The sequence below is a fragment of the Takifugu flavidus genome, chromosome 19, assembly GCF_003711565.1.
Source record: "Takifugu flavidus isolate HTHZ2018 chromosome 19, ASM371156v2, whole genome shotgun sequence".
Taxonomy (NCBI): Eukaryota; Metazoa; Chordata; class Actinopteri; order Tetraodontiformes; family Tetraodontidae; genus Takifugu; species Takifugu flavidus.
The window spans coordinates 3,251,717-3,278,861 of NC_079538.1; the positions used below are offsets into that span (position 1 = coordinate 3,251,717).

Genomic DNA, 27,145 nt, shown 5'->3' on the forward strand with positions numbered 1-27,145 from the left:
GTAAAGAAACTTGACTCTGTCTGGTTGCATAAGACAACCATCACTTAAAACAAGACACATTTACTAAATCTAATTATATTTCAACTCTAACTCTACCCACGCTCAACTTCCTCTTTCTCTCAAAAGTGTGAAATGATGTCATGAAAAGCTGACCACAGATGGACACAAATTAGATGAATCGAACTTCTGCTAGTTGTTTTGGAAAATGAGCTTCACAATTCTCAACATCAGTTCAAAAGGGAGGCGACACTGTGGAAACCACAGAAAGCTGCTGCAGTTTCAGCACTAAAGGAAGTCAAATGAAGAGAAGTTCCAGAAGAAAAGGAAACGATAACATGATGGTCGCCTTCAAATGGATTCATGCTTTTATATTTCTAACATTCATGCTTCAATATTCAGGTGAGAATGAGTTCTAATGAAAACAGATTTAAATCTTCCCAATAAATAGCAGCATTTTAATTATCTAACAATAAATGAACAGAAACAGAGACATTTTCTACCTGTGAACAGATTCTTGTTCTTTTTTTCACAGATGCCAACAGAAAATATCTGACTGCACATCAAGAAGTAACTTTGAGCTGTGAAAACCTGATAAAGGATCAGAAGAATTGTATCAATACTACATGGCTGTTCAGTATAGAAATCCCAGCAATCGAGCTGATTAATCTTGGAAAGATTAACTCTCATAAACCAGGCAGACTGAGTCTATTTGAGAACTGTTCTCTGACCATCAAGAACCTCACAGGTGAAGATTCAGGTCTTTATACCTGTCGCCAGTTTAAAGGCTCAGGATCACAAACAGGTCCAGATGCTGTAATTGAGCTGACTGTGGTCCCCAGTGAGTATTCCCATCACATAGTTTCATCTTCACCTGAACCACAACGATCATTTCAGTGAGGAAGATTGTGTTGCTGCTGTTGTTGCTCTGTTTGCTCATGTCTCTGTTCTCATGTTTGTTGTGTTGTGTTCTGATCTGTTCTGGTCTATTCTGTTGTGTTGTGTTGTGTTCTGTTCCATTCACTTCTGTTTGTGTTCTGTCCTGTTCTGTGATCTGGACCAACATAGAGGGAACAGCTTCTAAAATGTTCTGTGTCGTTTGGGACCCCGTGACACACAAACACAACTGTTCAAAGTCATGTTTTGTCATTGCTGCAGTTGCAAGTTTAATTCCAGACTTTTGATTTGTGTCTGACACATTTTCTCCACTGAATGATGTTTTAAATGTTGCTGTTGTTGGCTTTCTCTGTTTACTCAGGTTTGTCTCTTCTCTTCTGAAGCCACCACCACCACTCCAGCAACAACCTCTGCAGATGGTAACTGTAAGAGAACATCCGTAACACAACATTAGCTTTTTTAATTTTCTGGTTCCTGCTGTGTTGGTAGTTTGTGTCTGTGTTGCAACCATTCTCCCTGGCAGTAAATCTTAAAAGCCTTTTTTATTTCCCTTTAAAACGGCGCCGCATTAATAAGGAAGCTGCGTTTGTGGCATGAGCAGCAGATGAGGAGCTACGTGCTCAATAAAACCCAAACAGCTGCTATTGTTCTTGACTGGTCCCAGCACCTGAGACCATGATGCTGCTACACTGGTGGATGATGGATGGATGGATGGATGGATGGGTGGATGGATGGATGGATGGATGGATGGACGGACGGACCAGTGATCATCCTACATCTCCACGGTATCTGACTGAGCGTTACCTTGACGATGGTCAGGCTCACTGAGCAGTTCAGGAGAGGATGGATCAGTAACCTCGACCCCACTCAACCCCTGTAGGGTGGACGTCCCGCTTGGAACGTCCTGCTTGGAACGTCCTGCTTGGATGTACTGCAGCTGTTTGGATAAATAAACTTTGCAGCGCTCTAAGATTCATTGTTACGACAAAGACATGATCAACCATAACACAAACTTTTCTTAGAACTAAATTGTCAGTGAAATATTTCTGATCCAAGCTGATTTTAAAAGGTTTGTTGTGGATAATTACTACAGGAACAACCAGAGGAACAAGCTAAAATAAAGAGGTGAAACACGACAAGAAAAACAACATGTTGGTTTGTGGTGATTTCACTTGAATCACCTGAATTCGATGAGATCATCGACTGTTATGGGCTGTCCCATTTCTCCCAGTTAAACCAATGCAGTCGTCTAAAGTCCTGTCCTGATGATGAAGAGGTCTTCCTCATATAGTGATTATAGGCAGGTTACAGCCTAAAGAGGGTAGTCATGCACATTTATAATGGAAAATCCTTTAATAATCTTAAAGTCCATTTGTCCTTTTTCTACATAGTAACCAGTTTGGGGGATAAGATCCAGATTCATTAATTATTATGTTGTATGAATGAGAACCAAATATCTCCATTATCTTCCAGATCTGTGGTGGCGGAACCTCTTTGCAGCAGCCGCTTTAGTTGTCCTCACCATCGGTTGCCTCACAGTTTTCATATATAAACGGAGAAAAGGCACTGGTAAGTTTCATGATGTTAATGAAATGTCAGTGTAGAATGATGTGCAAGTCCACAATAATCATAATCATAATGTGCCTTGGCGTCATTATGTTTCCCCGGTTTTATCTAAAGTGTTCCACTAAGAACCCAACCAGCACCAAGAGCATAAACCTCATCTCTGTCCTCTCTTTAATGCTGTTGTTCCACTGTCGCCTGGGTTGATTTGGTTTAAAATATGTTCAGCCTTGGTTTTGGTACATAACTGAATACATTTATAAAAGATTTAGGTTTATTCTTTTGATTTTTGACCCACCTTCATTATTTTCACATTTGTCCATGATGGATTTGAAGTCAACATCATCCACCAAAGGAGTTCAAACAAAAAGGAATCAGTTTGTTTGGTTGTCAATTCTGTTTCGTTTTTTTTCTTCAGGTTTTTGCTGATGAAAGTGATCCCAATGTGACCTACAGCACTGTGAGAATGTCAGCACCAACACAACCATCACAGCTCAAATAATAGCAGCCAAGAACTTGTTTTTTTGTTTGTCTGTTTTTATTTGGTTTATTTGTTCTTGTATGTGCAGAGGTTTTTGTTAAGAAATGTTTTAATTCCTATATTGTATTACCTGTTAAATAAGTAAATGTAGTCCAAATATGTTTCATTTAGAAGCATATTTTGGTTGATGAGCAAATAGGAGGCTGCATATTTAATTGAATTTCATTCATTTTTAATCGTTTTGATTATTCATTTTCTTCCTTTTTTCTTTTCAATTACAACTTTGGTTTTGTAGCATTAAATAACAAAGTGTGTTTACTGTAAGTATGAAATTAAAAGCTATTTCAAACAATGTTTCTCGGAGTCAACTCAGTGGTGAAGACTTTAAAGTATTATTTGTACAATTGGTGTTATTAATATCGGGGACGTTTTAATTCAACCCAAAATTAGGAGACACTTCTGCCACTGACCAGCAGGGGGCACCAGAGCTCCTTCACCGATGCAGGTTTGCAGACAGCAGCTGTTGTTGCTGAGTAGAGCTCCAGCCTACAGGTATGATTAATGTCTGCATGCCCTGTTCTCAGATGAAGTACAGAGGAAATGAAGTTGTTCAAAAGAAGTGAATCAACAGGAGATCCTTCAAGAAACAAAGGTGCTAAAAAGAAAATGAGAAGAGGTGCAGATTTGAAGTATATTTCCTCAAAACTAAACCAAAACAAGATTTTGAATTTGGCAGCTCAGTCAGTGGTATTTTAAAATTACTTTTATGATGCATTACAAATAGAATTCAAAAACTAACCGGAAGGAGACTTTTGGAAATACTGACAATCCCAGTGTGTCAGAAGCTGCTCCACAAAAAAAACAGGTCAACCTTTAAAACACAACATCAGCTCCAAGCTTAATGCTCATGACAGTTTATCAAAAAACCTCCCTGAGTCCAACTTAAATGAACGACCATAAACTGCCCAATCAAGAGTCACAATCACTCATCTGTGTCTGTGCGTACCTCCATAAACACTGACTTTGTGTGAGAAAGCGGAACTTACACATGCACACACTCTCACACACACACTTAAGGACAGTTGTTCCCGTGCATGTGAAGCATGAAGTACATGAAAGCCCTCGGTCAGTAATGTGCTTCTATCTTTGCTCTTTTTCTTTGATCTCAGTGTTGAAATGTGCTTCATATGTCATGTCCCAGGCGTGGGCTTCGCCACCCGACAGGTCGGGAACGTGACCAAACCGACCGTCATCATCAGCCTGGAGGGCGATAAGGTGGTGGTTCGCACCCAGAGCACCTTCAAAAACACAGAGATCTCCTTCAAGCTGGGGGAGGAGTTTGATGAAACCACCGCCGACGACAGGAACTGTAAAGTAAGAACAAACACTTTCAATCATCTCAGATCGGCATATTCGGAGAGTAATCAAGATTAATTGGCCACACTTTTCAGTACGGTCACCATGTGTTGTGTCTCTCAGTCTACAGTGTCTCTGGAGGGAGACAAGTTGGTCCACGTCCAAAAGTGGGACGGCAAAGAGACCACGTTCGTCAGAGAGATCAAGGACGACAAGATGGTCATGGTACGTTTCTGTCTAAAGTGAACTATGACATAAATAACATCTAAAAGTATAGCATCATGGAACGTAGGCCCAACTACTTTGTTTTTTAGTGTTGTTCAATATGAGGGATTACACTGTAAAACAAGAACACTTACTAAGCTATAATTTAATGGTCTACTTTATATTTTTTTTCTGTGTGATTTCTGGGCAGCAGCAAAATCAACACACATGTAGAAATACACATTCCCACATGTCCAGTCAAATCCCGAATCAAAACAGACATTGACGAGGCCCTGGAGGGACTCCCAGGTAGCAACTTAAGTGTGAATGTGATGGAACTAAATGTAACATGAAGATTCAAAGTTGTTAAAGCAGAAGTGAAAGTGAAACTTACCTTGCTGAGTCACCCTGGTCTTTTCTATGTCTCCAGATAATAAAGCAGTAATTCTGGTGGTGATGCATCACACCTTTGATCCTGATCTGGTGATTGTAGAGAGCAGATTACAGGAGCTCCCTAGAAACGTCCGCCTCACTGTCGACTCCCTGTTCCATCAAGGCAGGCTCCTCAGGTGTAACCGCAACGATATTGCCTGGAATCAGATCCAACTTTCAACATTCCTATTCCTGAAGTAAACACAAAATGTTGATGAAGGTTGTGCAGGAAGTTGTCTCAGTGGTGGACAGTGGTGATGCTGAAGGTGACTGTGGTGGTACCGGTCCAACCCCTGCTTGGCCACATTATGCACAAAATCCCTGGACTGGTTCTTAAGGAACTTCTCAAACTTCTTGAAGGCTTTTTTGTTCGTCACAAACCAGTCCTGCATAGGGCAGAAATGCAAATGTTAGGAGAAAAACCCGCCGTGCATCACAGGACGGCGAGCAGAGCAGAACATCCGATACCTCCGAGTGGATAGAGTTGATGTGGTATTTGACTCCACTTTCAGAGTTGAACTCTTTATTGCAGATCAGACACCTGTACTTTCCTGCCTCAAATTCACCCTGAGATCACAGGAAATACCATCACTCGGAATGTCAGCCACAAAAGATTATTCATCAGACGTGTGAACAATCTTCAAGCGTCCCAGATCTACACCAGGCAGTTCCTGCTTCTGTCCACAGACCAGGGTCACTCAGGGATGTTTCAGAGTTAAAGAAAGATGCCGACGTACCTTCGTACACAGTCCCAGATGAGCCTTCAGCCCCGACACACTGGTGTAGGTGGAGCAACAACCCTGCAACAGTTACCAGCAGCTTCAGTTACAGAAGGAAATAACCCCAAAAGAAGACATTTTTAGAATATCCAGAAGATTATAAACTGACCATAAATAGGTCTTTTTGTTCCATTAACGGCACACATTAATCTGCAGTTCCACTGTCAAATGTTGGGAACATGTGATCAATAACTGATCACTGTTGATTCTCTGCATCAGTCTGTGGTCCAGCTCATGTTGGCAGACTTATCAAGTCCAGTAAAAAGAACCCTCCAGAGATTTTGTGCGATGTCATCATGAAAACATGTGTTTCTTCCTAACAATGACTGTTTTTAGACTGCCAGATTATAATAGAACGTTTTAGGCAGATTATTTTGAGGGTGTCTGTGGATCAATCTGATTAATCACAATTCAGACACGGGACCCAGCAATTCAAGTGTTCTTCATTCACATCAGAGATAAATGAAAGGTGGATAAAAGGTGGATGTACTGTGCACATTTCTGTACAGCAGAGCTCCCAGGCCAGACTGGAGCCTGCAGGCAGCTCAGGGGGACTTCAGTGAATACCTGCTCCCTCTCTTTCCCACTTCCTAAAACCCTGAAGTGGGTCAGCAGCTTTAATTTTCTGTCACTGTTCTTCCATTAATGCATTTATACATTTTTTATGGCCCTTTTGAGTTTAAGATGAAGCATCTTCTACCTGGTTGGGACATTTGACCTTCCTCCGCAGCTTCACCTCATTCTTCCACTTCCTCAGCACATCTTGGCTGAAGGCGGGCAGGCCCGGCCGGGCGTACTTCAACTACGAGACATAAAAACGTGAACGAGCACAACAGAATGTCCCGCGTCTGTCCTTCCAGATGTCCTCACCTTTTTATCATCAGGCACCAGGTCCGACTGAAACTTCCTCTTGGGCCAGTCTTTGGGCAGCTCATTGTTGGCGATCTCAGCCAGGTGAAAGTTGGCCACCTGGGCCGAGGCTCGCTGCACCCGACCACTGGCCGTCCTCTCCGGGTTGGCCTCACTCTGAGCATTCTGGGCCTCATCTTCATCGCTCTTCAGCGGCATCTGTGAAGGTGTTGGGTGGAAGGAGAAAATAGCATCCATACATTATTATATCATTCTCATTTGTTACTTTATATTCACTGTTTTTTTAATGTTGTGTTGATTAGGTAAATACTATCATATAAAAAGGATATTTGGTTACTGGCATCACTTATTTCACTATCATTTTACGGCAATTACCATTTATAACACCACTTCTATTGCTGTTTTAATTGTAAATGGTGGTAGAAGTGGTGCAAGTAATGACAGAAACCCGAGTTGATGTCATTTAAATTGGAATTCTCACACTATATTATTACTTATCTTTCATGCACTTCTTGGACCTTCAGTCCTCATACCTCCTGCCATACCTCCTACAGAATTTATTTGGATTACATACATTTGGAAATAAGCAGAGTCCTGCAGAGCGCTGACTTATTATTATTCCGTTTACAGGAATCACTGAACTACTGCTCATAAGTAGTCAGATCTTTGTAACTGAAGGTGAAAATCCCATTGTGACGTCGCTGACCTGGTCTTGAAGCTATTTGCATGTGCCTGAGAGCACAAGTGGCGTTGGGTGCTGTGACTCACAGGAGCGTGCTCCGATCTCAGGTGATACTCCAGACCCGCTTTGGACTTGTAGGGTTTCCCACAGTGGGAGCAGTTGAGCAGCAGCTTCTCCAGCTCAGACTCCTGCTTCCCACACTTCCTCATGTGGTACACGTATCCCATGATGCTGCTGAATGCCGCGTTGCAGCCCTGACAGAAAAGTTGAAGGTTGGAGCTCCTCATCCTGATGCATCTCACCACAAACACTAGTTTACCTCTTTGGAGCATTTTAACTTTCCGAGTCTCTTCAGGATTTTGCGTAGTTTCTCTTTGATCACACGATCGTCCAGGTCCTTGGCGTCATTTGACAAGGGCTCTAAAACCAGTTTTAATGAAACTTTTAGGAGAGAAAGAGTGAAATAGAAGAGGTCTGGAGGTCTGACGGTCGTTACCAGGTGGCTGTGGTCGGCCATGATGTGATACTTCATCCCTGTGGACGACTTCAGCTGCTTCCCACAGTGCTGGCAGGTAAAAGGTTGCTGCACATCAGGTTAAATAAAAGACAAACTTAATCACCAACTAATTAAATCACCAATTCTTTAAAAGGCCTCCCTAAAAAGGCCTTATTTGAATAAATGTGGGCTGATGTTTGTGTTAGCGGCTCAAGCTCTGATTCTCTGTAGTGTTTGGCTGCTCAGGGCTCACCTGTCTGCAGTTCTCCATGTGCTTCTTCAGACCTTCAACCGTCTTCCTGCTCACACTTTTACACTTTGGACAACTGACTCTGCCTTTGGCCACAATCTGGATTTGCCAGCGCTCCTCCTCACTTCCTGGAAAAGCAAAAAGAAGAAAGTTTTTTTTTGAGCATAATGTTGGGGGAATTTTTGGAATTCGTGAAGTCGTAACACGTGTTCCCTCTCTCCACCTGCAGGGTAGGTAGGAGGATCCTTTTTGATGGAGCTGACGGGGGGTTTCTGCTCATCGCTCCGATGCAGTGTGGACCCTTCACAAACACCGGCTCCATGCAAACCTGAAATAACATACCGATCCAGTTCCTGTCATTTAATCTAAAAAATAAAAGCATGTGGCGAGGAAGAAAAAGAAATAACACTGGTAAATTCAGATTTTTTATTTTTTTGCTCAGGTCAACTTTATTGTCCAGCAACACATTTATACATTCTTGGATGGCTTTCACATGACACACATGTGAGACTCTTTTCATGTGTTTGTGTATGTGTGTGTGTGTGATGTGATGAAAGCCATCCAGGTGTTTTCTGTGTTTTTGAGGCACATGACATGTCTACTAATGATGGTGGGATGGTTGATGACCACCAAAGCAATCAGGACAAAACAGTGAGGGGTTTTACTTACGAGGTTGTCTGACCCCTGGAGGCCAAGAGGAGTCAGGAGGGGGGCTCTGCTCCACAGATCCTCTCTGGACTTTCTTCATGTTCAACTCTACACAGAACAAACAGAGAATGAGGTCACTCAATGAGCGTTGGACCAAAATACAGTTTGAAAACTATTTATTAATCTAGAAGTCTTTCAATATGAAATGCGTGATTGATAAGAGCCCACCAGGTCTCCATATGTGCTCTCGGTCTCTGCTGGTCTCACTCCAGGTTTGGTCCTGGTTTTGACCGGATCCCCAGACCTGCTCTGTCCCCGAGGAGCCCTGACCCCCTGCTGGATCTCTGTCTGCACCCCAAGCCTGATTGTGGCCTTCGTCTCCATCAGATACCCAGTCCTCCACAGGACCTTGTTCCTGACACACCACCCATACTGTTTCCACTCCGTCTTGTTCTTGGCTCCTGCCAGGAATCCATGTCTGGTCTGGAGGGAAGTGACCTACCCGGTCCCTGCCGGAGTTCCACATCTGGTCCTGGGTTTGATCTCCACCTGTGGCCACGGGGTTCCTCCTGTCCTTCCTGATGTTACAGTTCTTACCCTGAGGCAGGTGCTGCTTTTTGCTTGTCTCTGGACCCTGAGTCCACACATTTTTTGCCCTCAGTCTTGGAGAGAGCCGCGGAGTAGGTGGAGCCATTGACCCAGGGTCAGTCCCATTAGAAAGTCCTCCTGATGACTTCACCGAGCAGCTGCTGGTGGGGTGATCTACTGCTTCTGTGGCAAGATCGTTGAACCTGTTTCAGAGAAAATGTATCCATTATTTTTATTATTGTTTCAAAGTTATGAGGTGACTTCTTGAAGTTTCTCACCTGAACAGTCTATCTGCGGCTCATCAGGTGTTTCTTACCTTTTTTTGCCGTAAGGTCTTTTCATCTTTAGAGGCTCGTGGGATTGAGGCTCATCATTCTGCAGGACAGAAATAGATGATGCCTCTAACCGGCCAGTTTCACAACAGCAAAACAGCATATTCAGTGAACGAGTTCATCCTTACTTTGACTAATCCAACTGAATTCAGTTCACAGGTTCTCTGTGGCATCCGTTTAGAAGCTGCAGGAGAAACTAAATTGACGTAAAAAGGGAAAAAAATACATGTATGAAAACTAACGGTTTGATTACCTGGACACGGTTCACCACTTTTAGATTGTGACTTGACACATCTTCTTTCTGAGCACATATAATGGTGACATATCCTCCCCGCTGTGAGAAGGGTCCATTCCAGGTGCACAAACACCATGTGGAAGCTATGGCTGTAAAAACAGGACAGAAAACATCGACATACGTGACCTCTTCTGCTGCAACAGATGTGCTCTTCTGCTGACCAGCTGACAGAAATAAAATAAATATAACACATGCAACCCTTGATTTGTCTCATACTCGTTATTTTTAAGTTTTCCTGTCACAACGGGGGAAAAAAATCTACAATTTCCACATGAGTAACTTTCAACAAACACAAGTGAACTGCTGTATGTATATTTTCAACTTTTGTTCCTGTTTAGAATCAATGTTATTTCTTTATAACTTCTGCACAGAGATTGGTTCCCGAAAAAACTGTGTGAAATATTACCATCACGCAGGACGTTTAACTGCAAATCTATCCGTGGGGAAATCACAGAATACACAAGATGAGGATAGAACAGTCAAAAGAGAAGTACTCGTTTTTGCAGTATCCCCATTAAAACTGTTATTCCCGAGCTGGAGCGCACACACTTGAATCCACCATCATTGAAAGCGAACAAATTTTTATGTTTTTTTTTATGACGTCAGACATAAAAACGAGTCGGACACTGCAGTTTAAACAAATCTGGTGTTGGCTAGTTAACCTGCTGCTCCCTGGTTTCCATTGTTTCCTGGCGGTTGGAGAAATACAGTGGTGACGACGAAGCCTACCGTCCTACAGCTCACTCCCCCTGGAAGCACCCACTGCCTCCATGTCGTTCAGTCTGGCCTCCTCTGTCGCCTTCCCTTCCGGCAGCGAAACCCCCTAGGAGAGGCTAACGTCCAGGAAGGCCCGGGGCGGCTGTTAGGAACACTCCGGCGTTCAAGTTCGTGTCGATAGGAGGCAGACGAATCTCCACGCTGCTTCTGGCTGATGTGCAGCAGAATACAACACTCTCCCTGCTGCATCTGCTGTTGCCTTAACGGTCTGTCGTTAATTCGGCTACTCTTCCATGACCGACGTGGTTTCAACAAGTGTGAGGCGCAAGAAATGGAGGGAGGAGTACTGGTAGGAATTACGTAATTTTTGTAAGGTTATCTGTGCATGGAGGGATATATATTCATCTGTGGGTGGAAAATTGAAACCTCTTAAAAAGTGAACTTAGAATATCCTGAAATGTAAGCTGCCATTTTCCGTTGGTTGGGCCCTTTGCAGCTAGACTTGTTTATCAGTCAGTAGCTGGCAAAGCGACGTAATAATGCAACGTCACAATAATGCGACGCAGTGTTGAAATGTTTCATGATGCAAATAAAGCACACGTCGTCTCTCCTCGTGTGTAATTTGGGCTTGGTCGCATTAGAAAAAGAGCAAAGATTATATTTAGTGGTCAGGAATACGAGCAGACGTTGAAGGCAGCAGCAGCCAGCAGGTGGGCGTGTCCTCCCGCGAGCAGTCTTCCGGTGAGAGGTCGACAGCATCAGCGGGCAGGTCAACATTTTCATTAAAGTGATCCAACTTTGGCCAGATTTCAGCACTATTGAACACGTTTTTCATGTTTAATTTCTACGAATTTACCTGTAATCTTGGGCCAAAAATCAACGTGAGTGGTTTTTAGATTTAATAAAAGAAGGTTTTTTTATGAAAGATTATTTTCTCTACAGTCTATCGCTTGGCAGTTTTAAAACACAAATTTTGTTGAATTTTATGCTGTCATCCTCCATCTGTGTTCATGTTTATCATCATTGCACTTACTCTGTAATGTCATCAACAGGAAAGTAAAGGCCAGTCACATCCAGGAAGGAGCTCTGTTTTCTCTGGTAAGTGTGTGGCAGATCAGCCAGGAGGACTTCAAGGACATTATCATCCAGGAACGTAAGTAAAAATGATGAATAAAGACGTGAAACCCTTGTTGGTGTGAGGCTGTAAACGTTCCCGTTTTTCTGTTTAGTTTGGGATGTTTCTGCTGTGTTGTGGGTGGGACTCCATGTTCTAGGGCTGATGTTCATGTTATCTCTTCATTTAATTAAATTTGCCTCCATCTTTTTTTTGTCTGTAAACAGATGGACCACACCACTGGTGAGCGCACAAATCATTTCATAAACCCACAACATACCAGCTGTGATGCTTTAAGTATACACAGAATAAAATAAAGCTCCATTACACCTGAAGATAAATGCAATGTTTTATGTTTGTAATATTATAAATCAGCTTTTAGAACACGAATGACAATGAAAACTGAACCTCCTCAATAAAATCATTTTCCTGTCAAAACTAAACTGACATTTTAGTTTGAAGCAGACACGGGGGGGCGTGGGTGACATTTAGGATGGGTGTGTATTCTTGAAGAAAATAATCAACAAAATGAGCAAAAATCTGTGTTTTCCAAAGCCTCACCGCTGCATCTCACATCCAGCCAAACGGCCTTCTCTGTTTTTAGTGACTTGGAAAAAGTTTTATGTCCACCTGGCGGGCTGCACTGGTGGGGCTCATCTTCACATTGTGGACCTCCTGAAACAGCTGAACCAGAGTGAGGTTTTCTCTCCAGAAGAAAGTGATGACATCGTGGTTTTCTGTCCTGTGAGGTCACACATTAGGACTGACATCTCTGTAGCCTTGGAGACTGTTCCAGGTAACCCTTCTTTGTGTCCTGCTCCTCTTATTTGTATGATTTTCAACCAACAATTTGGAACATTGTGTGTTTTCTTGACTGCGAACAGAATAAAACCTGACCGTCTGCAACTCCTCCTTCCTTCCAGCCTTGAAACCGACAATCCTGGTGGTGCTGCATCACACCTTTGACCCTGATTCTGTTGAAGCTGACAGCAAGAGGCAGGTGTGCAACCGCCTCCCAGACCTCCTGCTCACCGTGGACTGTCTTTATAACGAGGGCAAACTCCTCAGCAGCAAACACAATAAAGCGGCTTACATGGAGATCATCAAGCTCATCGCCACATCTTACCAGGGTTACGCTAATAAGGTAAAGATGGCACATTTCCTGCCACTGTCTCCTCTTAAATGCTTCTGTTTCACACTAATCTTTGTCCTCTGTACTCCTGCCTGCTTTCTGGACATCACTCTTTATGGTAAGCCATGAACTCCTTAGTCAGATAAATTCAGTCACTCTGGATGTAAATATTGAAACAACAGCATTTCTTTGGATGTTGACAGTCTTTAATCCATGTACTGCATCAAACAACTCTAATTTAGCTATTTTTCCGCTTCATTTTAGGGTTGCCATTCAACAGAGGATGAAATTTGTGATTTTAGTTACTATTATAGCTGTATTTTTTGTTGTTGTGATTACTTCATTAGTACTTGTTTAACAGTTAGCTAAACAGATCACAGCTTCCCTTAAATGTGTGTAGATTAAAGGGAAAATGCTGCACACAAACCTTCATTAAAACTGGAGCCACAACTGACGAAGGTTGACTTTAATCAACTGTTTGATGGATTTTGCTGCAAAAACGTTAAACACAAATAAATCGTCCTGATTATGTCATGATTGTGTGAACTGTGTGAACATTTTTTTCCTTTGTTCAAACCAGGAGCTTTATTTTCACTATTCTATTAGATTTAGATTAATGACCAAAGGGATATCTGGCTCCCTCCTCTGGCAGTAGCACGAATTACAGCTCTTTTCATAAAATACAAAATTAAGATTGTTTTTCTCCCCTGGCGGTAATGGCATGGCCATCCAAACATCGCCTGTCTTCCAGTAGATGCAATTGTTTAACTTTATACTGTTTTAAACGCGTTTCAACGCGTCACCTCTGATTCGCTGGCCGCTCCTCTTCTTCTGTGGTGCCGAACGCGCCTCCAGCCGTTAAAACGAAAGTGAAAGGGTCCTCTGCAGAGATCAAACGTGGATTCGTGTTGCGTGAGTAGAGAAGGTCATTCGTGGACAAAGTAAGCGTTAAATTAATTTACTTCGATCCGAAAGAAATCAGATTATTAAACTTGATTTGATAATTCTTATGTGTGAATAAGACATGACTGAGGGCAGGAGACCCTGCGGACCTCACTTTGGTCGTCTTGGGCGAGGTCACTTGCAGAAAACTTACTTTCTGTTTTTGAATCTTGGTTTCAGGGATCCTGCCCTCTGATCATTGCTCCTGTTTCTTTGCCAGTCTAAGCTTTTTCAGGAGCAATCTCACTGGTGAATTATTTACAGGTAGTTTTGGGAGCTCAAAATTCTTGGTTTTGTTCCTTTTCTGAGCTGATTGCGTCTTTTCTTTCCCCAACAGAGACATGGAGAATCTTGGTGAGGAAACCCTTTCAGCTCATAAGGTTTTAAACGATGTGCATTAAATGTCATGAATTGAATCATTTTGACTTGAAAATGTATCTGTGATTTGAATACTTCATGAGAAGAGAACATGTTTTCATGTCACCTATATTTAACTTCTATCTTTGATTCTAATGAGCGTTACACTAACTTTTAAACACTGATTAACTATATAATGATTCCAGGCATGAACAAAATAATCGGGTCAAAGGCCAAAGGTAACGGTTTAACATAAGAGTGGAGGAAATGTGATTTTTCTGCTACATGGACAAATGTCAGGTAGTTTATAGAGACTTTTGAGTAATTTGGTAATTTACTGATTGTGATGTTTGTGGACCAATTTCAGTTTTACATATAATTGCTTTGCCTGTTTAAAGTTATTCATATTTACATTTTACTTTTAATTCAAAACTACATTGACACTATTTCACCTCAGTCTAAACTAAGTGTTTCCCACTGGTTCATGTCTGCATGATTTCCATCATCAGGTGAAAGTTCAAAGCTGCTCAGGTTGATTTTCCAATAACACACTTCTTCCTTTCTCTCTTCAGTATCTGGAACAAAGTTCTTTGTCTACATGGCTTCAAACAAACAAAAAACGCTCACATGGAATGGGTTTCCAAAATGAAACGTGTTGGACACACTGAAGTGAACATTCAGGAAGATGCAGATTATTATTTGGTTTTCTGTCCAGTCAAATCCCGAATCAAAACAGACATTGACGAGGCCCTGGAGGGACTCCCAGGTAGCAACACAAAATGTTGATGAAGGTTGTGCAGGAAGTTGTCTCAGTCCATTAATAACACTCATTTTTGTCATTTCAGCCATCCTGGAGGATGAGACCGTTTAACTGTGAGTATTATTTACACCTGGATCCTCATACCTGAAAGACCTCTGAAGGCTTCACCATGCTGCTTTTCTTTATCCAGATCTGGTGAAACACAAGGGACTGATGACAGGCATCGCTGTTGTTATTGTGTTGGTGATCCTTCTCATTGTTATTGTCAAGTACACGGCTGGTAAAGGTCAGACGGCCGGTGGTGTCTGGAAACGTCTAAACCTCTTTCAAGGACAAAAGGACACAGGAGAGACACCAGACCTCAAGAAGCTGTAGTAATTAAGATCTCTGTGACAGTCAACTGTATGATGTTTTTTAATCTAAAATATTGGATTCTAGAATTAGGAATTGTTACATTTTACAAATTTACACGTCACTTCCTGGTTGTGAGGAAGTACCGGTATTTGTTAAACTGTTGCAGAATGTCTGCTACTGTTCTTGAATGTGCCCTCATGCTGACACCAGTGCACCAGGTGAAGCAAATCATAATAAATGACTGATGGCTTTCCTTTGTGCCAGTTTCTCCCCAGTCAAACAAAGACCACAATTGTGTCGTCTCTTACTATGTGTACCCGGTTATCCAGCTCTTTATGATGGCTGCGCCAACAGGTTATGGGCCCAGGAAAGAGATTGGAAGCCGATGGAATCGTTTATGTTTTAATGGAGACAAGAACAATTATGAGTTAAGGGAAATTAAGTTCCTTGGCCAGCTACGTTTGCTCGGACTCAAGAAAACCATCCTCCATGAGCCTTCACCTGCTTCACGTCATCGTGACGGTTCAGGTCAGGAGATGAAGATGAGCCCATACTGAGAATGAGGGAATGATACAGTTCTCAGTAGTTCCTCACAGCTCCGCTGCTGTCCACATTCATCACAAAACTCAATACATCAATAATAAACTGGGGGAAAAAAAAGGAACTTAAATCTGTCGAAACCTTAAATGTTTTCATCAGCAACTATGTTGACATTTCCTCTTTCTCTCAAAGGTGTGAAATGTCATGAAAAGCTGACCACAGATGGACACAAATGAGATGCATCGAACTTCTGCTAGTTGTTTTGGAAAATGAGCTTCACAATTCTCAACATCAGTTCAAAAGGGAGGCGACACTGGAAACCACAGAAAGCTGCTGCAGTTTCAGCACTAAAGGAAGTCAAATGAAGAGAAGTTCCAGAAGAAAAGGAGACGATAACATGATGGTCGCCTTCAAATGGATTCATGCTTTTATATTTCTAACATTCATGCTTCAATATTCAGGTGAGAATGAGTTCTAATGAAAACATTTAAATCTTCCAATAAATAGCAGCATTTTAATTGTCTCACAATAAATGAACAGAAACAACGACATTTTCTACCTGTGAACAGATTCTTGTTCTTTTTTTCTCAGATGCCAACATAAAATATCTGACTGCACATCAAGAAGTAACTTTGAGCTGTGAAAACCTGATAAAGGATCAGAAGAATTGTATCTATACTACATGGATATTCAGTGATACATCAGCAACAATCGAGCTGATTAGTCTTGGAAAGATTAAATCTGATAAACCAGGCAGACTGAGTCTATCTGAGAACTGTTCTCTGACCATCAAGAACCTCAGAGGTGAAGATTCAGGTGTTTATACCTGTCGCCAGTTTAACAGCTTAGGATCACAAACACGTCCATATGCTACAATTTATCTCTCTGTGTCCCCAGTGAGTATTCCCATCACATAGTTTCATCTTCACCTGAACCACAACGATCATTTCAGTGAGGAAGATTGTGTTGCTGCTGTTGTTGCTCTGTTTGCTCATGTCTCTGTTCTCATGTTTGTTGTGTTGTGTTCTGGTCTATTTTGTGTGTTGTGTTGTGTTCCATTCACTTCTGTTGTCTTCTCTTCTCTTCTGCTCTGTTCTGAAGCCACCATCACTACTACGGCATCAATATTTCCAGGAACCACCTCAGCAACACCAACAACCCACCATATTTCTCAGAGCAAAGGTAATGACTCAACAATAACTTGTGTTTTAGTTTCTGGTTTGTGTTGATTTTATTTTCAGTCATCTGCATCCTGGAACATCTCCAGGGAAGCTTCTTCTCTCCACATCACCTGAGAGGGAACATTGGCTCTCTCAACTAAATTAATTGATGGTGAAAGACTTTGATCTGGACCAACAGAGAGGGAACAGCTTCTAAAATGTTCTGTGTAGTTTGGGACCCCGTGACACACAAACACAACTGTTCAAAGTCATGTTTTGTCATTGCTGCAGTTGCAAGTTTAATTCCAGACTTTTGATTTGTGTCTGACACATTTTCTCCACTGAATGATGTTTTAAATGTTGCTGTTGTTGGCTTTCTCTGTTTACTCAAGTTTGTCTCTTCTCTTCTCTTCTGAAGCCACCACCACCACTCCAGCAACAACCTGTGCAGATGGTACCTGTAAGAGAACATCCGTAACACAACATTGGCTTTTTTAATTTTCTGGTTCCTGCTGTGTTGGTAGTTTGTGTCTGTGTTGCAACCATTCTCCCTGGCAGTAAATCTTAAAAGCCTTTTTTATTTCCCTTTAAAACGGCGCCGCATTAATAAGGAAGCTGCGTTTGTGGCATGAGCAGCAGATGAGGAGCTACGTGCTCAATAAAACCCAAACAGCTGCTATTGTTCTTGACTGGTCCCAGCACCCGAGACCATGATGCTGCTACACTGGTGGGTGGGTGGGTGGATGGATGGATGATGATGGATGGATGGGTGGATGAATGGGTGGATGGATGGATGGGTGGATGGATGGATGGTGAATGGATGGATGGATGATGGATGGATAGATGGGTGGATGGATGGATGGATGGATGGATGGATGGATGGACCAGTGATCATCCTACATCTCCAAGGTATCTGACTGAGCGTTACCTTGACGATGGTCAGGCTCACTTAGCAGTTCAGGAGAGGATGGATCAGTAACCTCGACCCCACTCAACCCCTGTAGGGTGGACGTCCTGCTTGGAACGTCCCGCTTGGAACGTCCCGCTTGAACGTCCTGCTTGGAACGTCCTGCTTGGAACGTCCTGCTTGGACGTCCTGCAGCTGTTTGGATAAATAAACTTTGCAGCGCTCTAAGATTCGTTGTTACGACAAAGACATGATCAACCATAACACAAACTTTTCTTAGAACTAAATTGTCAGTGAAATATTTCTGATCCAAGCTGATTTTAAAAGGTTTGTTGTGGATTATTACTACAGGAACAACCAGAGGAACAAGCTAAAATAAAGAGGTGAAACACGACAAGAAAAACAACACATGTTGGTTTGTGGTGATTTCACTTGAATCACCTGAATTCGATGAGATCATCGACTGTTATGGGCTGTCCCATTTCTCCCAGTTAAACCAATACAGTCGTCTAAAGTCCTGTCCTGATGATGAAGAGGTCTTCCTCATATAATGATTATAGGCAGGTCACAGCCTAAAGAGGGTAGTCAGGCACATTTATAATGGAAAATCCTTTAATAACCTTAAAGTCCATTTGTCCTTTTTCTACATAGTAATCAGTTTGGGGGATAAGATCCAGATTCATTAATATTATGTTGTATGAATGAGAACCAAATATCTCCATTATCTTCCAGATCCGTGGTGGCGGAACCTCTTTGCAGCAGCCGCTTCAGTTGTCCTCACCATCGGTTGCCTCACAGTTTTCATATATAAAAGGAGAAAAGGCACTGGTAAGTTTCATGATGTTAACTTAGCAGTGACCAACAGGTCATTTGAAATGTCAATGTAGAATGATGTGCAAGTCCACAATAATCATAATCATAATGTGCCTTGGAGTCATTATGTTTCCCCGGTTTTATCTAAAGTGTTCCACTAAGAACCCAACCAGCACCAAGAGCATAAACCTCATCTCTGTCCTCTCTTTAATGCTGTTGTTTCACTGTCGCCTGGGTTGATTTGGTTCGGGCACTTGAGTCCAGAAGAGTTGAGGAAGATTTTTTTTTTCCTCCATAGCACAATAACACATTAAAAAGGTTCGGACAGACTTTTTGTATGCACAGAAACATTTTGAAAAATATTTCAAAAACTTGTCAGAAATAAAAGCAGCCAAACTCTGAACCACAAAAGATCTCTTGGGGAAGCTTTTTTGACCCAAATACGTTCTCAAAGAAAGAGAAGTTGAAAAAAAGTCTGTCAAAGTGTAGAAAATGAGAGATAAAGTGTGACCCCTTAGCGGGAAGTGCGAACATTGAAACTTCTTAATGCAGAACTGAGTCGCACATTTTCATCTCTTTAGGTCAAAATTGAGGAGAACATTTGTTACGCCTCCATCAGCTACAAGAGCACCAACGGTGGAGCCCAGGTACAACGATAACGGGTCCTTGTTTGCCTTCACAGAAGCTTTCACAGATGCTAAAATATGTTCAGCCTTGGTTTTGGTACATAACTGAATACATTTATAAAAGATTTAGGTTATTCTTTTGATTTTTGACCCACCTTCATTATTTTCACATTTGTCCATGATGGATTTGAAGTCAACATCATCCACCAAAGGAGTTCAAACAAAAAAATCAGTTTGTTTGGTTGTCAATTCTGTTTCGTTTTTTTTCTTCAGGTTTTTGGTGATGAAGGTGATCCCAATGTGACCTACAGCACTGTGAGAATGTCAGCACCAACACAACCATCACAGCTCAAATAATAGCAGCCAAGAACTTTTTTATTTGCTTGTCTGTTTTTATTTGTTTTATTTGTTCTTGTATGTGCAGAGGTTTTTTGTTAAGAAATGTTTTAATTCCTATATTGTATTACCTGTTAAATAAGTAAATGTAGTCCAAATATGTTTCATTTAGAAGCATATTTTGGTTGATGAGCAAATAGGAGGCTGCATATTTAATAGAATTTCATTCATTTTTAATCGTTTTGATACTTTTTTCATTCTCTTCCTTTTTTCTTGTTCTTTTCAATGACAGCTTTGGTTTTGTAGCATTAAATAACAAAGTGTGTTTACTGTAAGTATGAAATTAAAAGCTATTTCAAACAATGTTTCTCAGAGTCAACTCAGTGGTGAAGACTTTAAAGTATTATTTGTACAATTGGTGTTATTAATATCGGGGACGTTTTAATTCAACCCAAAATTAGGAGACACTTCTGCCACCGACCAGCAGGGGGCACCAGAGCTCCTTCACCGGCTGTTGTTGTTGAGTAGAGCTCCAGCCTACAGGTATGATTAATGTCTGCATGCCCTGTTCTCAGATGAAGTACAGAGGAAATGAAGTTGTTCAAAAGAAGTGAATCAACAGGAGATCCTTCAAAAACAAAGGTGCTAAAAAGAAAATGAGAAGAGGTGCAGATTTATATTTCCTCAAAACTAAACCAAAACAAGATTTGAATTTGGCAGCTCGGTCAGTGGTATTTTAAAATTACTTTTATGATGCATTACAAATAGAATTAAAAAACTAACCGGAAGGAGACTTTTGAAATACTGACAATCCCAGTGTGTCAGAAGCTGCTCCACAAAAAAACAGGTCAACCTTTAAAACACAACATCAGCTCCAAGCTTAATGCTCATGACAGTTTATCAAAAAACCTCCCCTGAGTCCAACTTAAATGAACGACCATAAACTGCCCAATCAAGAGTCACAATCACTCATCTGTGTCTGTGCGTACCTCCATAAACACTGACTTTGTGTGAGAAAGCGGAACTTACACATGCACACACTCTCACACACACACTTAAGGACAGTCGTTACCGTGCATGTGAAGCATGAAGTAATTGCAGTGGTGGTGGTGGTGGTGGGGTCAGTAATGCAACTCAGGACAAAGAGCTGTCAAACAAAGTGATTCTGCTTCACCGACGACCCCCAACAGGACACATTCCGATCGGGTGGCACCGGGCTGACTGGAGAGGGGGGGCCGGGACATGAGGAAATGATTCACGGGGATTTGAAGACGACTCTTCTGCCGGTAGCATCATTATAACATGCTTTTCATTGTTGTAGTTGGATTTTTTGGGGTCATCTTTAAAATGGAGAATTTCTCCTTTTTAGCACCACATCAACCTGAGCTGGCTGCAGGAATTAGAGTAATTACATCATCGCGCATACAAATGAGCTAATTTAGCTTTGCCCCACCCGGGTCTTTCCGGGCCACTTTAATCTCTTATCTGCAGAATCTCCTTCCTCTGGGTGGCTGAAGGCCTCTAGTTTTAGCTCTACATATTCAAACATCCCCTCTGATGCTGGAGCACCTGTGGTGATTCTACAGTTGAGCCACTTAGAAAGTTGTTACTGATTAAAAGGAGAAGCTGCGCTTCATCGTGACGGTTCAGGTCAGGAGATGAAGATGAGCCCATACTGAGAATGAGGGAATGATACAGTTCTCAGTAGCTCCTCACAGCTCCGCTGCTGTCCACATTCATCACAAAACTCAATACATCAATAATAAACTGGGGGGGGAGGAACTCAAATCTGTCGAAACCTTAAATGTTTTCATCAGCAACTATGTTGATATTTCACCCTATTCACATGGGAAGCAGTAAAGAAACTTGACTCTGTCTGGTTGCATAAGACAACCATCACTTAAAACAAGACACATTTACTAAATCGAATTATATTTCAACTCTAACTCTACCCACGCTCAACTTCCTCTTTCTCTCAAAAGTGTGAAAGGATGTCATGAAAAGCTGACCACAGATGGACACAAATTAGATGCATCGAACTTCTGCTAGTTGTTTCGGAAAATTAGCTTCACAATTCTCAACATCAGTTCAAAAGGGAGGCGACACTGTGGAAACCACAGAAAGCTGCTGCAGTTTCAGCACTAAAGGAAGTCAAATGAAGAGAAGTTCCAGAAGAAAAGGAGACGATAACATGATGGTCGCCTTCAAATGGATTCATGCTTTTATATTTCTAACATTCATGCTTCAATATTCAGGTGAGAATGAGTTCTAATGAAAACAGATTGAAATCTTCCCAATAAATAGCAGCATTTTAATTGTCTCACAATAAATGATAATTAATTTAAACACTGACTTTGTGTGAGAAAGCGGAACTTACACATGCACACACTCTCACACACACACTTAAGGACAGTCGTTACCGTGCATGTGAAGCATGAAGTAATTGCAGTGGTGGTGGTGGTGGGGTCAGTAATGCAACTCAGGACAAAGAGCTGTCAAACAAAGTGATTCTGCTTCACCGACGACCCCCAACAGGACACATTCTGATCGGGTGGCACCGGGCTGACTGGAGAGGGGGGGCCGGGACATGAGGAAATGATTCATGGGGATTTGAAGACTACTCTTCTGCCGGTAGCATCATTATAACATGCTTTTCATTGTTGTAGTTGGATTTTTTTGGGGTCATCTTTAAAATGGAGAATTTCTCCTTTTTAGCACCACATCAACCTGAGCTGGCTGCAGGAATTAGAGTAATTACATCATCGCGCATACAAATGAGCTAATTTAGCTTTGCCCCACCTCTCTACGGGTCAGTAGGACCGTGACCCAATTTAACCGTCCAATAAGGAACAGAGCAAAAATCTCCTGAGCCAATGGGACCCGTGGCCCTGCCCACCTGCATGCATAATAATAAGGCGCGGAATAATAACACACTGGGGGGAAACTTGAACGACCGCAGCTAACTCACTGTGCTCTTCAGAATACTTGGCCTCTGAAAAACCATCACCATGGTCGATGCCTTCTGTGCAACCTGGAAACTGGTGGAGAGCGAGAACTTTGATGATTACATGAAAGCCCTCGGTCAGTAATGTGCTTCTACCGTTTGCTTTGCTCTTTTTCTTTGATCTCAGTGTTGAAATGTGCTTCATATATCATGTCCCAGGCGTGGGCTTCGCCACCCGACAGGTCAGGAACGTGACCAAACCGACCGTCATCATCAACAAACACTTTCAATCATCTCAGATCGGCATATTCCGGAGTAATCAAGATTAATTTGCCACACTTTTCAGTACGGTCACCATGTGTTGTGTCTCTCAGTCTAGTGTCTCTGGAGGGAGACAAGTTGGTCCACGTCCAAAAGTGGGACGGCAAAGAGACCACGTTCGTCAGAGAGATCAAGGACGGCAAGATGGTCATGGTACGTTTCTGTCTAAAGTGAACTATGACATAAATAACATCTAAAAGTATAGCATCATGGAACGTAGGCCCAACTACTTTGTTTTTTAGTGTTGTTCAATATGAGGGATTACACTGTAAAACAAGAACACTTACTAAGCTATAATTTAATGGTCTACTTTATATTTTTTTCTGTGTGATTTCTGGGCAGCAGCAAAATCAACACACATGTAGAAATACACATTCCCACATGTCCAGTCAAATCCCGAATCAAAACAGACATTGACGAGGCCCTGGAGGGACTCCCAGGTAGCAACTTAAGTGTGAATGTGATGGAACTAAATGTAACATGAAGATTCAAAGTTGTTAAAGCAGAAGTGAAAGGGGATGGGTTTCCAAAATGGTATGTAAATGTGTAAGTGTTGCCTGGAATAAGATCCCAAAAACTTTCAACATTCCTATTCCTGAAGTAAACACAAAATGTTGATGAAGATTGTGCAGGAAGTTGTCTCAGTGGTGGACAGTGGTGATGCTGAAGGTGACTGTGGTGGTACCGGTCCAACCCCTGCTTGGCCACATTTTGCACAAAATCCCTGGACTGGTTCTTAAGGAACTTCTCAAACTTCTTGAAGGCTTTTTTGTTCGTCACAAACCAGTCCTGCATAGGGCAGAAATGCAAATGTTAGGAGAAAAACCTGCCGTGCATCACAGGACGGCGAGCAGAGCAGAACATCCGATACCTCCGAGTGGATAGAGTTGATGTGGTATTTGACTCCACTTTCAGAGTTGAACTCTTTATTGCAGATCAGACACCTGTACTTTCCTGCCTCAAATTCACCCTGAGATCACAGGAAATACCATCACTCGGAATGTCAGCCACAAAAGATTATTCATCAGACGTGTGAACAATCTTCAAGCGTCCCAGATCTACACCAGGCAGTTCCTGCTTCTGTCCACAGACCAGGGTCACTCAGGGATGTTTCAGAGTTAAAGAAAGATGCCGACGTACCTTCGTACACAGTCCCAGATGAGCCTTCAGCCCCGACACACTGGTGTAGGTGGAGCAACAACCCCCAACAGTTACCAGCAGCTTCAGTTACAGAAGGAAATAACCCCAAAAGAAGACATTTTTAGAATATCCAGAAGATTATAAACTGACCATAAATAGGTCTTTTTGTTCCATAACGGCACACATTAATCTGCAGTTCCACTGTCAAATGTTGGGAACATGTGATCAATAACTGATCACTGTTGATTCTCTGCATCGGTCTGTGGTCCAGCTCATGTTGGCAGACTTATCAAGTCCAGTAAAAAGAACCCTCCAGAGATTTTGTGCGATGTCATCATGAAAACATGTGTTTCTTCCTAACAATGACTGTTTTTAGACTGCCAGATTATAATAGAACGTTTTAGGCAGATTATTTTGAGGGTGTCTGTGGATCAATCTGATTAATCACAATTCAGACACGGGACCCAGCAATTCAAGTGTTCTTCATTCACATCAGAGATAAATGAAAGGTGGATAAAAGGTGGATGTACTGTGCACATTTCTGTACAGCAGAGCTCCCAGGCCAGACTGGAGCCTGCAGGCAGCTCAGGGGGACTTCAGTGAATACCTGCTCCCTCTCTTTCCCACTTCCTAAACCCCTGAAGTGGGTCAGCAGCTGTAATTTTCTGTCACTGTTCTTCCATTAATGCATTTATATATTTTTTATGGCCCTTTTGAGTTTAAGATGAAGCATCTTCTACCTGGTTGGGACATTTGACCTTCCTCCGCAGCTTCACCTCATTCTTCCACTTCCTCAGCACATCTTGGCTGAAGGCGGGCAGGCCCGGCCGGGCGTACTTCAACTACGAGACATAAAAACGTGAACGAGCACAACAGAATGTCCCGCGTCTGTCCTTCCAGATGTCCTCACCTTTTTATCATCAGGCACCAGGTCCGACTGAAACTTCCTCTTGGGCCAGTCTTTGGGCAGCTCATTGTTGGCGATCTCAGCCAGGTGAAAGTTGGCCACCTGGGCCGAGGCTCGCTGCACCCGACCACTGGCCGTCCTCTCCGGGTTGGCCTCACTCTGAGCATTCTGGGCCTCATCTTCATCGCTCTTCAGCGGCATCTGTGAAGGTGTTGGGTGGAAGGAGAAAATAGCATCCATACATTATTATATCATTCTCATTTGTTACTTTATATTCACTGTTTTTTTAATGTTGTGTTGATTAGGTAAATACTATCATATAAAAAGGATATTTGGTTACTGGCATCACTTATTTCACTATCATTTTACGGCAATTATCATTTATAACACCACTTCTATTGCTGTTTTAATTGTAAATGGTGGTAGAAGTGGTGCAAGTAATGACAGAAACCCGAGTTGATGTCATTTAAATTGGAATTCTCACACTATATTATTACTTATCTTTCATGCACTTCTTGGACCTTCAGTCCTCATACCTCCTGCCATACCTCCTACAGAATTTATTTGGATTACATACATTTGGAAATAAGCAGAGTCCTGCAGAGCGCTGACTTATTATTATTCCGTTTACAGGAATCACTGAACTACTGCTCATAAGTAGTCAGATCTTTGTAACTGAAGGTGAAAATCCCATTGTGACGTCGCTGACCTGGTCTTGAAGCTATTTGCATGTGCCTGAGAGCACAAGTGGCGTTGGGTGCTGTGACTCACAGGAGCGTGCTCCGATCTCAGGTGATACTCCAGACCCGCTTTGGACTTGTAGGGTTTCCCACAGTGGGAGCAGTTGAGCAGCAGCTTCTCCAGCTCAGACTCCTGCTTCCCACACTTCCTCATGTGGTACACGTATCCCATGATGCTGCTGAATGCCGCGTTGCAGCCCTGACAGAAAAGTTGAAGGTTGGAGCTCCTCATCCTGATGCATCTCACCACAAACAGCTAGTTTACCTCTTTGGAGCATTTTAACTTTCCGAGTCTCTTCAGGATTTTGCGTAGTTTCTCTTTGATCACACGATCGTCCAGGTCCTTGGCGTCATTTGACAAGGGCTAAAACCAGTTTTAATGAAACTATTAGGAGAGAAAGAGTGAAATAGAAGAGGTCTGGAGGTCTGACGGTCGTTACCAGGTGGCTGTGGTCGGCCATGATGTGATACTTCATCCCTGTGGACGACTTCAGCTGCTTCCCACAGTGCTGGCAGGTAAAAGGTTGCTGCACATCAGGTTAAATAAAAGACAAACTTAATCACCAGCTAATTAAATCACCAATTCTTTAAAAGGCCTCCCTAAAAAGGCCTTATTTGAATAAATGTGGGCTGATGTTTGTGTTAGCGGCTCAAGCTCTGATTCTCTGTAGTGTTTGGCTGCTCAGGGCTCACCTGTCTGCAGTTCTCCATGTGCTTCTTCAGACCTTCAACCGTCTTCCTGCTCACACTTTTACACTTTGGACAACTGACTCTGCCTTTGGCCACAATCTGGATTTGCCAGCGCTCCTCCTCACTTCCTGGAAAAGCAAAAAGAAGAAATTTGTTTTTTGAGCAATAATGTTGGGGGAATTTTTGGAATTCGTGAAGTCGTAACACGTGTTCCCTCTCTCCACCTGCAGGGTAGGTAGGAGGATCCTTTTTGATGGAGCTGACGGGGGGTTTCTGCTCATCGCTCCGATGCAGCGTGGACCCTTCACAAACACCGGCTCCATGCAAACCTGAAATAACATACCGATCCAGTTCCTGTCATTTAATCTAAAAAATAAAAGCATGTGGCGAGGAAGAAAAAGAAATAACACTGGTAAATTCAGATTTCTTTATTTTTTTGCTCAGGTCAACTTTATTGTCCAGCAACACATTTATACATTCTTGGATGGCTTTCACATGACACACATGTGAGACTCTTTTCATGTGTTTGTGTATGTGTGTGTGTGTGATGTGATGAAAGCCATCCAGGTGTTTTCTGTGTTTTTGAGGCACATGACATGTCTACTAATGATGGTGGGATGGTTGATGACCACCAAAGCAATCAGGACAAAACAGTGAGGGGTTTTACTTACGAGGTTGTCTGACCCCTGGAGGCCAAGAGGAGTCAGGAGGGGGGCTCTGCTCCACAGATCCTCTCTGGACTTTCTTCATGTTCAACTCTACACAGAACAAACAG

General features: G+C 42.3%; 6 protein-coding genes, 1 long non-coding RNA gene and 1 pseudogene across 39 annotated transcripts in view; 4 read left to right on the forward strand and 4 right to left on the reverse strand.

Annotated features, from left to right (window-relative positions):
* On the forward strand, positions 1-19,995 carry LOC130516321 (uncharacterized). Of its 7 annotated transcripts, none has more exons than XR_008947415.1 (7): positions 1-399; positions 533-838; positions 16,888-16,968; positions 17,365-17,406; positions 18,586-18,681; positions 19,248-19,313; positions 19,582-19,995. XR_008947415.1 is itself a non-coding variant. In XM_057017349.1 (7 exons), the coding sequence occupies exons 1-7, from the start codon at positions 300-302 to the stop codon at positions 19,647-19,649; spliced, it is 774 nt and encodes a 257-aa protein (XP_056873329.1). In that variant the 5' UTR covers positions 1-299; the 3' UTR covers positions 19,650-19,995. The 7 variants fall into 7 exon arrangements, 5 of the variants coding, with proteins under 5 accessions (XP_056873329.1, XP_056873331.1, XP_056873332.1 ...); XR_008947414.1 differs by having other exon boundaries at positions 19,566-19,662; XM_057017349.1 differs by having other exon boundaries at positions 18,586-18,695; positions 19,263-19,313; positions 19,566-19,995.
* LOC130516286 (zinc finger protein 512-like) lies at positions 1,134-10,923 on the reverse strand. 6 transcript variants are annotated; one of them, XM_057017258.1, is made up of 19 exons: positions 10,600-10,923; positions 9,829-9,959; positions 9,704-9,759; positions 9,560-9,618; positions 8,884-9,446; positions 8,677-8,763; positions 8,231-8,335; positions 8,011-8,135; positions 7,758-7,844; positions 7,581-7,679; positions 7,348-7,515; positions 6,580-6,777; positions 6,410-6,511; positions 5,668-5,730; positions 5,399-5,497; positions 5,213-5,316; positions 4,893-5,088; positions 1,699-4,305; positions 1,134-1,317 (listed from the first exon to the last, which is right to left on the reverse strand). In XM_057017258.1, the coding sequence occupies exons 2-17, from the start codon at positions 9,944-9,946 to the stop codon at positions 5,064-5,066; spliced, it is 2,058 nt and encodes a 685-aa protein (XP_056873238.1). In that variant the 5' UTR covers positions 9,947-9,959; positions 10,600-10,923; the 3' UTR covers positions 1,134-1,317; positions 1,699-4,305; positions 4,893-5,063. The 6 variants fall into 6 exon arrangements, with proteins under 6 accessions (XP_056873238.1, XP_056873236.1, XP_056873235.1 ...); XM_057017256.1 differs by having other exon boundaries at positions 4,893-5,122; XM_057017255.1 differs by having other exon boundaries at positions 1,699-3,512; positions 4,893-5,316.
* Positions 4,015-5,104, forward strand: LOC130516337 (fatty acid-binding protein, brain-like). 3 transcript variants are annotated; one of them, XM_057017393.1, is made up of 3 exons: positions 4,015-4,063; positions 4,140-4,312; positions 4,418-5,104. In XM_057017393.1, the coding sequence occupies exons 1-3, from the start codon at positions 4,042-4,044 to the stop codon at positions 4,538-4,540; spliced, it is 318 nt and encodes a 105-aa protein (XP_056873373.1). In that variant the 5' UTR covers positions 4,015-4,041; the 3' UTR covers positions 4,541-5,104. The 3 variants fall into 3 exon arrangements, 2 of the variants coding, with proteins under 2 accessions (XP_056873373.1, XP_056873372.1); XR_008947422.1 differs by lacking the exon at positions 4,015-4,063 and having other exon boundaries at positions 4,115-4,312; positions 4,418-4,807; positions 4,929-5,104; XM_057017392.1 differs by lacking the exon at positions 4,015-4,063 and having other exon boundaries at positions 4,115-4,312.
* LOC130516339 (uncharacterized) lies at positions 10,959-16,542 on the forward strand. 13 transcript variants are annotated; one of them, XR_008947431.1, is made up of 12 exons: positions 10,959-11,468; positions 11,640-11,740; positions 11,929-11,944; positions 12,306-12,497; positions 12,625-12,845; positions 12,957-13,774; positions 13,956-14,039; positions 14,113-14,155; positions 14,705-14,898; positions 14,978-15,005; positions 15,083-16,247; positions 16,378-16,542. It is a non-coding gene; the product is annotated as an uncharacterized LOC130516339 (long non-coding RNA). The 13 variants fall into 13 exon arrangements; XR_008947432.1 differs by having other exon boundaries at positions 14,113-14,129; XR_008947429.1 differs by having other exon boundaries at positions 13,956-14,155.
* Positions 17,216-27,145, reverse strand: part of LOC130516300 (zinc finger protein 512-like) — a 20,983-nt gene continuing 11,053 nt past the window's right edge. For 2 of the 4 annotated variants that reach the window (XM_057017300.1, XM_057017303.1), the window contains exons 18-19: positions 17,875-20,193; positions 17,216-17,404 (exon numbers count right to left, since the gene is read on the reverse strand). The gene's annotated coding sequence lies outside the window, so the exon portion shown is untranslated. The remainder of the gene's footprint in view (positions 17,405-17,874; positions 20,194-27,145) is intronic. The other 2 variants (XM_057017301.1, XM_057017302.1) reach the window with 2 other exon arrangements.
* LOC130516336 (fatty acid-binding protein, brain-like) lies at positions 22,583-23,067 on the forward strand (annotated as a pseudogene).
* Positions 23,009-24,207, reverse strand: LOC130516539 (uncharacterized). The gene is made up of 4 exons (XM_057017649.1): positions 24,184-24,207; positions 24,034-24,114; positions 23,765-23,863; positions 23,009-23,682 (listed from the first exon to the last, which is right to left on the reverse strand). Exons 1-4 carry the CDS (start codon positions 24,205-24,207, stop codon positions 23,200-23,202), a joined length of 687 nt encoding a protein of 228 aa, XP_056873629.1. The 3' UTR covers positions 23,009-23,199.
* The window catches only part of LOC130516294 (zinc finger protein 512-like), a 5,027-nt gene continuing 2,134 nt past the window's right edge, over positions 24,253-27,145 (reverse strand). For 2 of the 5 annotated variants that reach the window (XM_057017286.1, XM_057017287.1), the window contains 8 exons: positions 27,042-27,128; positions 26,595-26,699; positions 26,374-26,498; positions 26,121-26,207; positions 25,946-26,044; positions 25,712-25,879; positions 24,944-25,141; positions 24,253-24,875 (listed from right to left, as the gene is read on the reverse strand). In XM_057017286.1, the coding sequence (XP_056873266.1) occupies positions 24,753-24,875; positions 24,944-25,141; positions 25,712-25,879; positions 25,946-26,044; positions 26,121-26,207; positions 26,374-26,498; positions 26,595-26,699; positions 27,042-27,128 (992 nt within the window). In that variant the 3' untranslated portion in view covers positions 24,253-24,752. Of the gene's footprint in view, positions 24,876-24,943; positions 25,142-25,448; positions 25,492-25,649; positions 25,880-25,945; positions 26,045-26,120; positions 26,208-26,373; positions 26,499-26,594; positions 26,700-27,041; positions 27,129-27,145 lie in introns of those variants that run through there. The other 3 variants (XM_057017283.1, XM_057017285.1, XM_057017284.1) reach the window with 3 other exon arrangements.